The 16,096-nt window shown below is 37.0% G+C and overlaps 1 protein-coding gene across 3 annotated transcripts in view; it reads right to left on the reverse strand.

Moving 5' to 3' along the window:
• The window catches only part of Papss (3'-phosphoadenosine 5'-phosphosulfate synthase), a 139,936-nt gene that overhangs the window by 52,655 nt on the left and 71,185 nt on the right, over positions 1-16,096 (reverse strand). The window contains exons 1-2 of one of the 3 annotated variants that reach the window (XM_090378167.1): positions 14,401-14,572; positions 4,484-4,601 (exon numbers count right to left, since the gene is read on the reverse strand). In XM_090378167.1, the coding sequence (XP_090234293.1) occupies positions 4,484-4,601; positions 14,401-14,430 (148 nt within the window). In that variant the 5' untranslated portion in view covers positions 14,431-14,572. Of the gene's footprint in view, positions 1-4,483; positions 4,602-13,929; positions 14,115-14,400; positions 14,573-16,096 lie in introns of those variants that run through there. The other 2 variants (XM_090378168.1, XM_090378166.1) reach the window with 2 other exon arrangements.

The raw sequence follows: 16,096 nt of genomic DNA on the forward strand, positions 1-16,096 counted from the left end.
TTTTGATACTGTTGCACATGGAAGACTTCTGCACAAATTGGAGCAGTGTGGCATTGGAGGCAAATTGCTGCTATGGATAAAGGGATGGTCAAGTGGGAGAAGACAGAGTGGTAATCAATGGACACTGCTCTTCATGGACTAAAGTTATTGGTGGATTACCCCATGGTTCAGTGTTGGGTCCATTGTTGTTTTTTGTATTCATTAATGATATTGATCATGGTATATCAGGCTTAATGTCCAAGTTTGCAGACGATACGAAGGTCTCGTCTGCAAACGAGACCTTGTATCGTTTGCAGGGTTGTTAAGGACACGAATGACGGTATGCTGCTGCAACAGGATCTAGAAAAGTTGAGCAGATGGGCTGAGAGGTGGCAACTGAAGTTTAACATTGACAAATGTAAAGTACTGCATATGGGAAGCAGTAACCCCAGAATAACATATCAACTGTGTGGTACTACACTGGCAGTGGTAGAGAGTGAAAAGGATCTGGGGGTAATTGTGCAGGCAGATATGAAGTTTTCTGAGCAGTGCAGATGGTCTGCAAGAGTAGCTCATGGTGTCTTGTCAATGATATATACAGGAATTTTTCTAGCAAGGATAAGGAGGTGATTATTCCCTTGTATAAGGCAATGGTCAGGCCACACCTTGAGTACTGTATACAGGTCTGGAGGCCTCTGAAGGATGTAGAGCTGTTGGAACGAGTACAGAGAAGGGCAACAAGATTAATGAATGGAACAAAGGGTCGCTCTTACGAAGAAAGGCTTAGGTTTTGGAAATTACAGTGTCTGGAGACTAGGATTGAGGTGTACAAAGCCTTGAATGGTTTGAGCATGCTCAATGCTGATGGGATTCTTCTTTCCTCTTGCTCAGAATAATCACCTGAGAGGGCACAAATTCAAATTGAGGACAGTCAGGTGTAGGATAGATGTGCAGAAGTTTGTCTTTAGCCAGCGTGTGGTTGATTGCTGGAACAAACTTCCATCTGTTGTTGTTGTAGAAGTTGATAGCTTAAACAGATTCAAAGCAGAACTAGACAAACATTTGGAGCGAGTGGATGGGTGAAATGAGAAGGGTGTGTGTGTGTGTGTGTTTTTTTTCGGCTAATGCTTATAAGCCTGCTTTCTTGCATCATGTGCCCTTGCTAATGCTAATGTCAAGTAAGTGTGAAAACCAGTGAAAGTGACTAACATTAGTGAATGACAGTCACTGTCAATGGTTGCACTTACTCAAAATAAAATGTCAAAATTATTGAATATAACTTTTATATTTCACATCACAAGATGTATACTGTTGGGGATTCTGTTCACCACACTCATTTCAAAACTGTTCCCAAAACTTAAAAATTACCTGAATATAATTTTTAAATTTTAATAATGTTATTATTTGCAAAAAATAAAGGTAAGGGGTCGGGGGGGGGGGGGGGGGGGGGGATATCAGGTTTTGGTTTTTTTTTTTTTTTAGGAGCATTAGCAACTAAGGCCATTTTGCTCCGGGATATGCAATGGCCATTCCCTGACCTTTCCATATTGGTGGTGATGGGCTCGAACCCCGGTCTAATCAAGAAGCGTGTGCTACGCACTGCTGCTCCTTCCCACCTGGCTACGGAGGCGCCTGGATATTAGGTACTACTACCTTGTTGTTGCTAGAAGTTGGAAAGCCAAAGGAGTAAAGCCACACCTTGGGGTTACTCAAGGTGTGGCTTTAATATGTGGTCAAGTCAAATTTACAAATTCCAGAAATTACATAATTCCACTATTAATTTGGCCAATGTTGTATATTCCTTCTTCAGCCTTTTTTGGATGGGTTGGAGATATTTATCATAGTGTTCCACACTGTCCAGAAGACTACATGAGTTGAGAGGTCTGATGTAAACAACTCATTATGTTCCCAGGTAACTTCCTTCGAGAGATAACAGTTTAAACCACTGTTACTCCCCAATAATTGCCTTTATAAGGAGCATCACATTTACTGGCTCCCTTGATCACAGCTGTGTATGTGATCGAGACCTTGGACTTTGAACCTTGAGCTGTGCTCTTTATTAATAATTATCACAGAGTAACGGTGCTTTAAATTGTAGTTCTTTTGAATTGACCATGGTATGAGCCCGTGTGACCACTAATTATGGTAGAATGGTAATAATCTTGTCAAAATGATTAATGTAAGCTTCTGTTACCTATGTGATTATGCTAAAGTATAAACACTATATGTGTGGGTATTGTGTCTGTACAAGTGCATGTTTACAAGCCAATCTGCACATTGCATGAGTTGAAAAAACATGGAATGGTTTCTTCATGGAGAAATCCTATTACTTTGCCTGAGAGTGGCTACAACTTAGGCAAGAGCAAAGAAGTCCCTTCAGAAATTCCTCAAGATGATCTTTTTTAGAACACAAATTGTTTCAATAGGAAAACTATACAAGGTTTAGGAGTGTTTAGTGTTCTACAAGTTGTAATTTCCATATCACTGATTTCATAGTGATCATCTCATTAGCTTCCCCACATGGGATTGCTCTTTTCTCCTTTGTGTTTACATATATGTAAATCTCCTTGTTCTCCTTCATCAAGTGATTGAATGAAGAGCAGAAAGAAAAGCCAACATGATCTTGCAACAGACCACAGTGAACTGGAACAAACAGTATTTGTTCATTGTATGGTAAAGCTGGGGATCAAAACAACAGGCAGCTCAAGGTTACTCACTTGCCCCCCCTGCAAAAAAAACTTCTGTACTAATACTATTGAAGAGAATGCCCAATGAGTAACCTTGAGCCATCTATTGTTTTTCTTGTTACTAAAACTATTTATAAAAATTACAAAGCATAATTTTCATTTACTGCTGACCACATATCATCATCATTATATTGCTTCAATTCTGGAAAAACAGCCTGAAACTGCTCCTGCTAATCTTCACGTAATACAATACCAAACAACTTGTGGATGAAATAGCACCGATAACTCAGCCAGAACTTTTTGTACTTTTGACTTGTGATTAAAGCACAAGACCAATACAAGTATGGATTTACAAATTTAGTTTGTATTTACATACTGTGTTTTTAAAATAACTAAAGCACAAGGCATAATACATTAAGAGTTTAATATCTATATAATATCGGTGTGTAGAAACACCATAGACAACTCTTAAGAAACTTAAGTCCAGATGAAAACAACAACTACTTTGTAGTTTCTTAAGAGTTGTCTATGGTGTATCTACACACCGATATTATATACTGTGTTTTTAAATACATGCTTGTATTACTTTTATCCTAAAACTGGAAGACATTTTGGGCTCTAAAATGAAAATCATGATATCTTGTCTTTATATTTTTAATGTTACCACCTCATTTCAAACAGTCTATGTAATTTAATTTTTATTCAGTGGAATAAATCAGAACAAACAAAAATGCTAACAATGCTGGTAAACGCAGCTATTAGAATGAACCCAGTTATTGTAAGGCTCTAAAATGCCATACCATACATACATACAAAGGTAATTTTGCAATGAACGGCCACAATGAAAGATGAGAATTTTCACATCCCCATCTTAACTGGTTCATTTTAAACAAGGCTTTGAAGAAGATTCCCAAACGGGCTTAAGATATGCAGTAACGTGAATTGTACAAAAAAAAAAAAAAGTATATATATATAGAATAGAAGTAATAGGTACAGGAGTTGTAATAAGCAGAATATATGAATGAAGACCTGGATTACTACTATGTAGAGTAGAAGGCACCCAATGACTATAAATAAAAAAAAGATAGGAGGTTATGCTTTTAGTGTGGAGAGAGAACAGCAGGTAGCGTAATCAACCAAAAAGGTTAGATAACATGGAAAGGCAGTCATAAAATAACACAACGAACCTGCAACACAAAAAGTCAAAAATATTATAAGTACTTCAGATGATTTCAATGTCGTTAACGATGGCCAGCTGTCAATACAAGTGATACAATATAATTTGCCATTTTTACTACTATGAGATGCTAAAGGTTGCTGCAAGTAATTGCAGCAACCAACTAATTCTTGTTCATGTTCCAAGAATATGATATAGAAGGAGCATAGAAAAAATATAAGAAATCAGACCTCAGGAACATTAAATTTTGTCAGCATGTTTTTTACCATTGAAATAAACTGCCTTCCTGAGTGGTTACAGTTATGTCAGGTGAGGTTAAGGAGCAACTGGACTGGTACTTTCTGACAGTGGAAAACAGTTGACGAGGGGAATACACAAGAATAGGCAAAAGTAATTTTTATTTCTTTGCTTTTTTTTTTTTTTTTTTTTTTTTGTTGGCTGGTGCAACACAGAAAAATCTATAGGACAGAAGAAATCTATAAATATTTTTAATATAATTCTTTTTCTAATTTATTCTACTTATATAAGGAATAAAAGAGAAACCTCATATAAGAAAAGACTAAAGTATTATAATGAACAAAATGCTTTTAATTTTATCTGAAAACTAATACACAATTCCAATTGGAGTAAATTAACATACCTGTATACCATATAGTACAACCACGGAAGCCAGCTCTCTGGCCCATGATTTGTCCTCTTTTGTCTCTGGAGACATGATGAACTTGATAGGTGACATTAGTGGATTTTGATTGGTTGTTCTAAAGAAATGAATGAAAGTATTTGTGGTTCAATTTATTTCAGTTTATATCAAAATGTTAAAAATTAATTACTGTTCACCAGAATTAACCTGGTTGTATTTATTTAAATATTAAGAAAATTTTTTATATAAATTAATATACATATTCTAGCTCATGATAACTTCTCTAGCTGCAAACATCCACTATTCAAGTGAATCAAACAACTGTACAAGTCTGTTTTCGTGAGCTGTTACACACTGTACAGGCTGAAAAATAACTCATAGTGAGAGGTGGGATCCACTTCCCTCAAATTGAGATCAACTAGCTTCACACTCAACTGAAGAGGCCTTTAAAGATTCTTTGAGTCTCCAATGTAAAACCAGGTCTCTCCAGATGAGTGACAAATGGCAAAGTTAAGACTGTAAACAAAGTATATAAGAATATGCAATAAGTTGCAATGTTCTCTAGATGAATAACATCAGTAATGACATTTCATAACAGGCCTATACATACTTCGCTGTTAGAATGCAGGGAAATCAACCTTGCCACTTCTGTATCAATATGATGATCTGAACCCTGCAGATTGTGTGGCATAAAACTCAAATTTAACATACACAGAAAAGTAAAAAAAGCCTATTAATTTTAGGTCACATCACCTGGACAGCCTAATCACAAGTACACCATATCCTCCCATTAAATGCTGAGAAAGTTGTTCACCCTTGCTAAATTGGAAACGTTCGGTATGACTGTATTTATACCACATGATCACTCACTGTTCTATTTATTTATGTATTTATACCGTATGGTCATCTCTGTAAAAATCAAATCTGCAAAACCTCTAGTAGCAGGTTCAAGTACCAATCACGTAACCATATATACCCACAGTAGAGAAATGGGTCTATAACTTCCAAAATACATCACCACAGCCCAACAGTACTAGTTATGTCTACTAACCAAATATCATGAATAAATTTAGTTCCATAAGTATATGCACCAGTACGTGTTGAAATTCTGACAAAAATCATAACTGCATTAAATTGGCAAATAAACTATTCTGAGCAACAGGTTGAAAATAATGCATTCCTAATAATTACTTACACTGATGAAGACTGAAATACACAGCCCAAAACATAATGTAAACAAAACATTCCCTAAGCTTGGGAATTTTCTGATGATAGGAAACACCAAGTACTGTATGTTCAAAAATAACAAATAACCTCTAAGTCAAGAAAAAAAAAAAAAAAAAAGAGTGCTGTAAACACAGAGGTCATTCCACCTTTTATTAGCTAAGGCTTTACATGCAAAATAAAATTTATTTATCACTTTCAGGCTATATGATTTCTTCGACTTTAATAATCTATTATATGCATCACCTCTGTTTAAAACCTGCAGTCTAGGTGATTTTTCAATGTGGAAAACATAGGTATGGTCCAATATTGCAGCAAAGGAGTTCAGTCACACTGAAGTGGGCCAATTAGTCATTTCAGGACAATATTTTGAAGCAAGTGGTGTTATTGTTGTTGTTATTTGGTTTTTTAGGAGCACTAGCAACTAAGGCCATATTGCTCTGGGGATATACGGTGGTCATTTCCTGACCTTTCTGCATCCTCCGTATTTGGTGGGCATGGACTCGGACCCCGGTCTAATCAAGAAGCGTGTATATGCACTGCTGCTCCTGCTCACCTGGCTACGGAGGTGCCAGCAAGTGGTGTAAGCATGGTTCATTATATAACCATTACTCTCACTTGATGTTACACCTATGGACCTACTGTGATTAAAGAAAGGAGAGGATATGCATTTCAATGACTCATACATGTGTGGAAATAATTGCCTCCAAATATAAAAAAACTCTTGGGTTCACACACCGAGGTTTGTTATGATTGGAAAACCTTTCAAGAATTCATATTTTTGGTTCACTATGGTAACATGAAATGTTACCATAACATGAAAATAATGCATTCCTATTAATTACTTATGCTGATGACTGAAATACACAGCCCAAAACATAATGCAAACAAAACATTCCCTAAGCTTGGGAATTTTCTGATGATAGGAAATCTGATGAAAAAGCAGTATGTACTGGAACTTAACAAGTTTGAGCTTTTGAAGACCTTTCAGAACCAAGATACCAACAAGGAATACAATTTTCTGAGAGTGATAAAGCCCGAGATATAGGTAAAAAGAAATCCAAAGAAAAAATTAGTCAAGAAACACTTGTGTCATGATGAATCAAAGATGACAAATTAAGATCAAGATAAACACTGACAACGACAAAATTGAGTATGTTGAGTTATGCAAAGCCATTAGAAAGAGACTCAGAGAGGGCATAAGAAGATTAAACACAAGAAAAGTAGAACAAATATTAAGAGAAAACAAAGGATTTAAATCAGCAGTCATGAGCAGTAATATAGAAAGACAAATGATACTTAAACTGAAGAATAATGATGGTATACTTATAAATAGCAGAGTAGGCATAATTCAAATATCAGAAGATTACTATAAAGAATTATATAAGGAGCAAGGAAATTATGCAAGCAGTAGGGAAGATGGATCCCAAATTAGCAACGCATACGGCATACCCGATATCCTTCCTGATGAGGTAGAACATGCCTTGAAGAAAATGAAGATTCACAGACCCCCGAGTGAGGATGAAGTTACTGTAGAGTTGTTAAAATTAGGAGGGAGAGATATGGCAGAGAAACCGGCAAGACTTCACAAAATACATTATGAAAGGCGTGAACGCCAAGAGAGTGGAATAATGCAATCATAATTTTGCTGCATAAGAAAGGAGATAAATCATAAATTATAGACCAATTAGTAATTATAGACCAATTTCTAATCTGTTAGTCATTACTAACAGATTGGAAAGAATACTTGACGAGAAGCAACCAAAAGAGCAAGCTGACTTTAGGACAGGATTCTCAATTACGGATCACTTTCACATAATATCGCAGCTAATGGAGAAAGCAAATGAATATAAAACACCATTATGCCCGGCATTTGTGGATTATGGAAAAATTTGTGGAAAAGGCATTTGACTCCATACAGAATAAGGCAATGTTTCGGGCACTGGAAAGACAAGGCATAGACACCCTTTACATTCTGATTTTGAAGAAAATATATGAGAATGCTACCTGCTTTATTAGACTAGACAAAGGCAGTAGCAAATTTAAAATTGAGAAAGGAGTTCGACAAGGAGGCACAATATCTCCGAAGTTGTTTGCTGCTGCCCTTGAAGTTTTCAGAAGATTGGACTGGTCACAGAAAGGAGTCAATGTGAATGGAGAGTACTTAAACCATTTACAATTTGAAGATGACATTGTCATTGCAAATTGTAAGTTTGAAAACCTGATTTGCAGATGACAATGTCATGCAAACCTAATTAAGTTTGCATACCTGATTAAGATTTGCAGATGACATTGTCATCTGCAAATCTTAATCAGGTATGCAGAGTTAGTAAGGATTTTAGACTAAAGATGAATATGGCTAAAATAAAAGTAATGATGAACAAGAGTGCCACAGAAAGGGATATAATCATTGAAAGAGCAGTAATTGAAAAAGTGGATTCATGTACTTATCTTGGACAAGTCATTAGCTGTAATAATGATAAATGGCTGGAAGTCAAGAGAAGAATAAATTTCGGATGGATAGTATTCAGGAAATATAGTCATATAGTGAAGAGCAATATCCCAATTTGTATGAAACTTAAAATAGTGAACCAATGTATACTCCCCACCATGACTTATGGGAGTGAAACTTGGGCACTCACCAAAAGAATGGAAGAGAACCTGAAAACTTCACACAGCGAAGAATGGAATGACTTATATTAGGAATCAGACTGGTAGATAAGAAGAGAAACATATGGATTAGGCAGCAAACACAAATAAAGGACATTCTTATCAAAATTAAAGAACTGAAATGGTCTTGGGCAGGACACATAACTCGAAGACATGACAGATGGACTAAGAAATAACAGAATGGTATCCAAGAGGAGCTAAAAGAAAACATGGAAGAAATTTTACAATGGAGATGGACAGATGAAATTCATGAGTTTGTGGGTAGTAAATGGATGGCTATTGCACAAAACAGAAGGAACTGGAAAGTTGCTGGATATCTGTAATGAAAATATGAAAAAAATTGATTTGAAGACAAATTGTGATTTGAAGGTTTAAAAAAAGAGAGTGCTAGATCATCTGATCTCATTTCACCCATGGTCTAAATTGGGCTGTATCCATAAGAAAAAAAATTTCATTGCTCTGTGAAAAGGATATCAAAGTTCATCAATATCTGTTATATGACTTGGAATATTATCTGGATAGCATATGTGGAATTTTCAGACTTAAGGGTGATCACCTAGGTGTGATCTCAAAATAATTTTAGACTTTAATCTTTCAAAATTCTATGAGCCATTTAATCCAGATATGTATGGACATATTGTAAGAGATTATACTTAGTCAGATGGTAACACATATGCCAGACAAGTGCCAAATATAAAATATATCAATTTATATGATCTTGGCCAATCTACCTTTCATCTCACTACAAATAAGTTCACCTAAAAGTGAGCCTTTCTGGTTTTTTTTTTTTTTTCTTTAGAAATTTAAGGCAATTTCATATTAATTTCAATTAACAGTGTAATGGTCTGAGGGAGAAAAATGGTTAAATTTGCTGTTAGTCAAAACCAGCTCATTGATGTTATTTGTCTGGAGGCATGTTAGCATTAGCGTTAGAATTAGTAGAGGCATTTGATGCAAGAAAGCAAGCTTATGCAGCATCAGCCAAAAAAAAAATAACCACTTCCACTTCACCCCTCCGTTCGTTTGAAATACCTGTCCAGCTGAGCCTTAAACATATTTAGGCTATCAACTTCCACGACAAGGGATGGAAGTCTGTTCCACCAACCAACCACCCGCTGGCTAAAGGCAAATTTCCGCATGTCTATCCTCAATTTGAATTTATACCCTCTCAGGTGATTATTCTGAGCAAGAGGAAGAATCCCATCAGCATTGGGCATGCTCAAACCATTCAAGGCTTTATACACCTCTATCAGATCACCTCGCTGGTGCCTAGTCTCCAGACACTGTAATTTGCAAAACTTAAGCCTTTCTTCATACGAGCACCCCTTTGTTCCATTCACTAATCTTGTTGCCCTTCTCTGTACTCGTTCCAGCAGCTCTACATCCTTCTTGAAATGAGGCCTCCAGGCCTGTATACAGTACTCTAGGTGTGGCCTGACCATTGCCTTATACAAGGAATAATCATCTCCTTATCCCTGCTAGAAAAATTCCTATATATCATTGACAATACACCATGAGCTACTCTTGCAGCCCATCTGCACTGCTCAGAGAACTTCATATCTGCCTGCACAACCACCCCCAGGTCCCTTTCATTCTCTACCGCTGTCAGTGTAGTACCACAGAGTTGATACGTTGCTCTGGGGTTGCTGTTTCCCATATGTAGTACTTTACATTTGTCAATGTTAAACTTCATTTGCCACCTCGCAGCCGACCGGGCTAGCCGAGTGGGTAAAGTACCTGCCCGGCAACCCAAAGGTCGCGGGTTCGATTCCCGCCTCGGGCTTGGATCAAAGTACTGCAAAAACCTTGGGAGGTGCAATATGGCCACAGAAGCCGATGCGCCAACAACTACCAAATCAAAATCAACCACCTCGCAGCCCATCTGCTCAACCTTTCCAGATCCTGTTGCAGCAGCATAGTGTCAGCAGTGTCCTTGACTACCCTGCCAACCTTCGTATTGTCTGCAAACTTCGACATTAAGCTTGATATACCATCATCAATATCATTTATAAATACAGAAAACAATAATGGAACCAATACTGAACCCTGAGGGACTCCACTAATAACATTAGTCCACGATGAGCAGTGTCCATTGATTACCACTCTCTGTCTTCTCCCCCTCAACCACCCCTTTATCCATAAATGTTTGCTAACACTTTTCAAGATGGACAGAAAACTTATAATTTAAATAGAAAAAGATATAATGCTTTGCAATTTATAAGCAATTAAAGTGGATATAAAGAAATGTTATAGACCAATTTAATTTCTGCACTGGTGCTAAAAAAATAACTCTTCTTGATTAAGTGTATAAGGGCCCTATCAGACCTATCTGTTACTAGTAAATAGAAAACTTTTAAAAACAATTGAGGAAATGAAACAATGGAAAATTAGACGGACCCCATCCGAAACTCTAACCCAATAGGACATAAGTCCCACAACTAGGGATGTCAACTTTTAAATTTTTTGAGGAGTATGTACTACATTTCACAAATGAGAAGCCAGATTAGTTGAACTGAACAAAGGAAAAAAAAAAAAAAAGTATAACTTATATAGTAATATGATATAACTTTTAAATTCCATTAAAATTGTATACAGTAAAACCTTAATTTAAAGGACTATACTATATAAGGGTAAGAACACTGAATCTCTAACTGTCCATTAAATTCAAAAGAAAGACATTTACCAAAGCTGCTAAAATGTTACACAAAAAGTCCTGTACTACGATTTAAAAAAATTAAATGTAATACTACAATTGCACAGAATAGAAATTTTACTGTGTCAAAAAGTGTCAATGGAACCTTTATTTGGGGCTTATTCACAGGATAAAGATCTCTCAAGTAACCTACCCTAGCTGAATGTTCAGATGACACCCTACTGATGTCTGAAATGCTTTCTAGGCAGATCATAAATAACCAGTCGGATCATGCAAGACAGGGCAGTCAACCTTGCATTCTTTATGTGAATACATATTGTAAAGGACACATAAGACATATGCAGGAACTGTAAAAACAACTTGAGACAGAACTTCGAGTTACTTCAATGATCGTGAAAGTTAAAAAATGCTTCATACTATATTTCAGTTTTATTATCTGATTATCTTATACTATACAGTATTGACTGTATAGTATAAAATAAAGGAATGCTGCCGCTTTGGTGAAACTCAGGTGTGGCATTTCTTTGTATGATATGGAGACCACGCCACACCTTGACCCCTGCTTACATGACTCACACCTAGATGATCACCTCCAGTATATTAGATGCAGTGTTCCAGACCTTGATGAGCAAAGAATTTAGTTGTTGTAGAATGAGTGGACTCCACCAAAATTTGACCCTCCTGACTCACAAGTGGGATCTGAATAACAGTAACATCAATATTTTAGACTTCCAAGTAGTACGTGCTAGCTGTCATACCTAGAAGATGTCTGTGACAAGCATCATGGACTTTTTCATGATTCATTCTGAGGACTGAATAAATATGTCAAATTATATACAACGGACAGATATTAGTACCACATAAAATAAAAAATTTTCTGTTTATACTCCGGGACGACCAAACGGTCAGAGGAGTTCACAAGATAGACAGAATACAAGAAACAGCACTGTATTCAGTAGTCACGGGCCTGAACCCCGGTCACCCAAGGCACGTGTACTTATGCACCCGCGCGCCTGACCACTAGGCTACGGCGGCCTCTACTAGTACACAGACTTCATACTAGTACCACACATAATTTATATACAATACAAATGTGGTGCCACTTTTATACTGAAATGTTCCTTATATATAAACATCAGCACACTCTGCATGAAGTTTCTGTTTGGAATCAAGTCTCCGATGACAGTGATTCTGGCTGTCATCGGAGACTTGATTCCAAATCACTTATTCGGAAGGGATTGGGTTTGAACCATGTAAAATGACTGTCAGAATTTCTTAAAAAGATCTAATCTTTTCACTCTGGAAGAAAATTAGCCATTCTGAAGCTGAGACAGAAGATTCCTCCATAAAGTACTGCAGGTTTTTCATCTCACACAAATAAACATGGCACAACAAATAAATGTATGACTACACTTTTTTGGTTCATCAATTTCTGAAAAACTTCCAAACTTACTTTTTAATACTATCTAAAATTCTTAAGTCTGAAAAAGTTATCTGGCCTCTGTCACCAGCAGCAGGAGTGCTGTAGCACACACTCTTTGAGTAGACCAGGGTTGAAGTCTGTGACTGTAGTCAATCTGCCAACCCACACTGGACCAGCATGGCAGATTATGGGCCATTTCCATCAACATGAATCGTCAAGGAGGCTTCCATCGTACAGTTTACTTTTTTTTAACTAATGATATATGAATTTTTGATTAGTCCTAAATTTAATAAAATTTACATTTTAATTCTTCCACTAGGTGTGTTCAATAAAATATAAGCTTTCGTTAAATGATATGTTCCCAAAATAACACTCCCACAAAGAATGATAAGATATTTGAACTGGACGTTGTACTGTACGTTATAAAATTTTGAAATTAATGATCAGAAGTGTACTTTGGCAGCAATCATGAATTTATGTAGCCACAATCAAATTGGTATCACGATGTGATACCAGTGTGAAGGAGGAGGAGGAGATAAAAACAATGCTAGGAGTAACTTATCAAGTTTGTTCTAATAAATTAGTTCTAAGCAAGCACTTTCACACAAGGCCACAGTTTTGGCTTTATTTACTCTGGTGCAGATGACGATTACTGAAGTATAATAACATAATACTGATAAAAGTTACGTACTATGCCCTGCGATCTCGTACCAGTGTTTTTCCGATTCGGTAGACGCATCTGATTAAACGAGCTTTGATAATAACTTTAAACCATAAAATTCAAACATTTTGATACTTTAACCGCAATTTTACCATATTTTTTGTGGAAGGTTGTACTCAAGCGGTGCAGTAATGTTTGATTTGTTATCCAACATTACTGCACCGCTTGAGTACAACCCTCAACGCAGCAACAACAATTTTATCTTCTCGATTGCTCGCGACCTAATAATTAATATTTTATTTTCGTTATTCATCTCATAAAAAAAAAAAAAAAAAAAAGCTGAGCACGTGGCAATAATGTGAAAACTAATAACGACATTTTATCTATTGGTGAAAATTTTGTAGAAATATCGCATTTTACATCTTTCGTAACCAATTATGCTACAACTATATCATGACGTTTGGCAATATGGCTGTCTCTATTAATTATTGTTAAATGTCGTCTGCTGATTTTTTAAATGATCCTCACTAGAGAACCTTGAAAAACTGAATCACCTTTCGCATATTTTTATTATATTAAATGTCTTTATACAACAAAGACAAAATTTACAAAACATTTTCAGAAAAAAAAAAAAAACATTTTAATGCATAAAGTATAATAATGTATTTACTTTGGACAAAAAATATTGTATTAAAACGGTAATTTATAAATAAAGTTTAAACTGTGACAATTAAATCATTCAAAAATGGAATTTATAGGCTGTTCATCAAGCTGATTAAACTACAGTGCATATCACAAGGAAGTACTGTACTTACAAACATTTCAACTCGTTGATGTGATCTCAAAAATATGCTAAATATTGTCTACAAACTGCAGCTGCTTACACTTACTACCGAAGACTATTATGCTACAAGCAAAAAACAAACAAACAAATAAAGCTTCCTTCTTTCCAAGGCTTTAAATGTTTAATTCTTCTAAGAGAAAATCAACAAGCCGTCAGCAGTCGCCTCTTGAAGTTCTCGAGCACCTAGCAAGCGAAAAAAAACGTGTACGTCACTTCCAAGAGCATTTCCGGTTGGTGACCGTGATTCAACAAGTGCCCTTCCGTTCGAAGGCGCGAAAAAGAATAGTTTTCATAGCTGTGCTAGAAATATAATTAACGCTACCATTGATGTAAAATATTTCTTGAGGCAAATGCAAACTCAGGACAGGTTATAATAATACAACAAAGGCTGATATGGAAATTAGATCCTTTTAGAAATTTAAAAAAAAAATATGACACTGACCCTTATGCGGTAGATACCCGTGCTGAACATGACGGCTGCCCTACGATGTTACCCCGCTATCGGTGAACTGTTGCCTCGTTCTGTCAGTCAAGGAACACCAAAAGCCCTACTGAGTATATACAAAACGATGCCACGTCGTTTGGTGACGTTGCACAGCGTTCAAGCTGTTAGCGGCTGGGTGATAGAAGAGAGATAAAATGAAATTTGCACACCACACTTATACTGTTCCACCTCGATAACATCTACGTCCAATGAATACAACAGTACCCTGCGAACTCCAATGACACGACTTAATTAAACGCTCCACCTCAATACACCCGCTGCTCGAGCTGTGCAACAGTTATAATCAAGGTGTACAATTAAATGTGCAATAGTACCACATGCCGTGTAACTTCCCCGTCCCTTCTGACTTGCAAAAACGACAACTCCTTTAACAATTAAGATCCTGGTAGGTAACAAACAGATATCATTTTAAGGTCCTGGATGCTATCAAACAGGTTCGAGATTTACTCGTCTGCAATTAATCTGATATCTTATACCAGAATGGCAAGATATATCCCACATCTCAAATACAAGTCAAGTTGTCAAAATGCTTTCGCTAGCACTTTGACCGTTGCCAAGATCACCTTCATTTTTCAAGATGTATCAAGAAATACACAGAAGTCAAGCGATATACTAAGGTAGGAGTATGTTCACATGGTATGGATTGGCGCAGCCACGAAAGGGTTACTGGAAATTGCAATGGCTGCGCAATTTCCAGATAACCAGTGACATTCAAATGCTGCTTCACAGGTACAAGGGAACCAGTGCACAATACGAAAACTTCTCACCAGACTGCATCGTTGACAAATGGCTCCTGCTTTTTTTTCACCACTGTAGTCCTCCCGTCATATGAGACAGCAAGAACCAGGGCTTTTCACACCGAACAGTTTTTCCAATTCTCCATGTCGCTGTTCCCGCTGTAACCAAACCTCATTTTTTGTTGGCAGGAGCAGAACCTGGTTCGGCTGCGATATCTCATCCGTGATAAGGTAAAACAAGTTGTATGTTCTGAAAATGTCGTCCCCGTGGGTAGCACAGTTAGTAGGATCGCCGTACTCTCCATTTCAGTGGAAAAGACCCGAATTCGAGTAGATGTCGGGAGGAATTTTTATGGGACGTTTTCACAATGTGGCTGAGTTAGTCGGTCTCGGGAGAGGACAGCATGGCCTCCCCTTCGGAAACTAAGGTTTTTCGTCCATCAAAAAGAAAATTGACCTCAGAACACACGCAATTTACTGACAATATACACGGAGTAATATGGCCTTAGTCGCTGATGCTCCTAAAACCCTCCTACTACAACAACAACTGGAAATGTCTCTTACTACTGTTGTACTGGGTTATCTGATTGATTAGCCTTTTGTTACCCTCTACAAGTCTTATCAGCCTCCGTTTGCTTCTCTTTTCAGACACACAGGGATCGCTGTTGGATATTGGGCCAATGTTGATATTCCCGAGACGGTCTTACGTGAAGACTCCAGCAGGGTTTCAGTTTCCGATACACCGGCGAGTCTGACACCGATTACCATGTCATGTTCAGTCAATTAAATCTTTGGTCTTGGGTCCATTCTCACACTGAACTACACATACCAGCATTCCTACTTATCTGCACACTTGCTTTATATCATAAGGCACGTGATGCTGTTGCTGAAGGAGA

This window comes from Mastigoproctus giganteus, chromosome 7 (genome assembly GCF_048544385.1).
Source record: "Mastigoproctus giganteus isolate SK-2022 chromosome 7, ASM4854438v1, whole genome shotgun sequence".
Taxonomy (NCBI): domain Eukaryota; kingdom Metazoa; phylum Arthropoda; class Arachnida; order Uropygi; family Thelyphonidae; genus Mastigoproctus; species Mastigoproctus giganteus.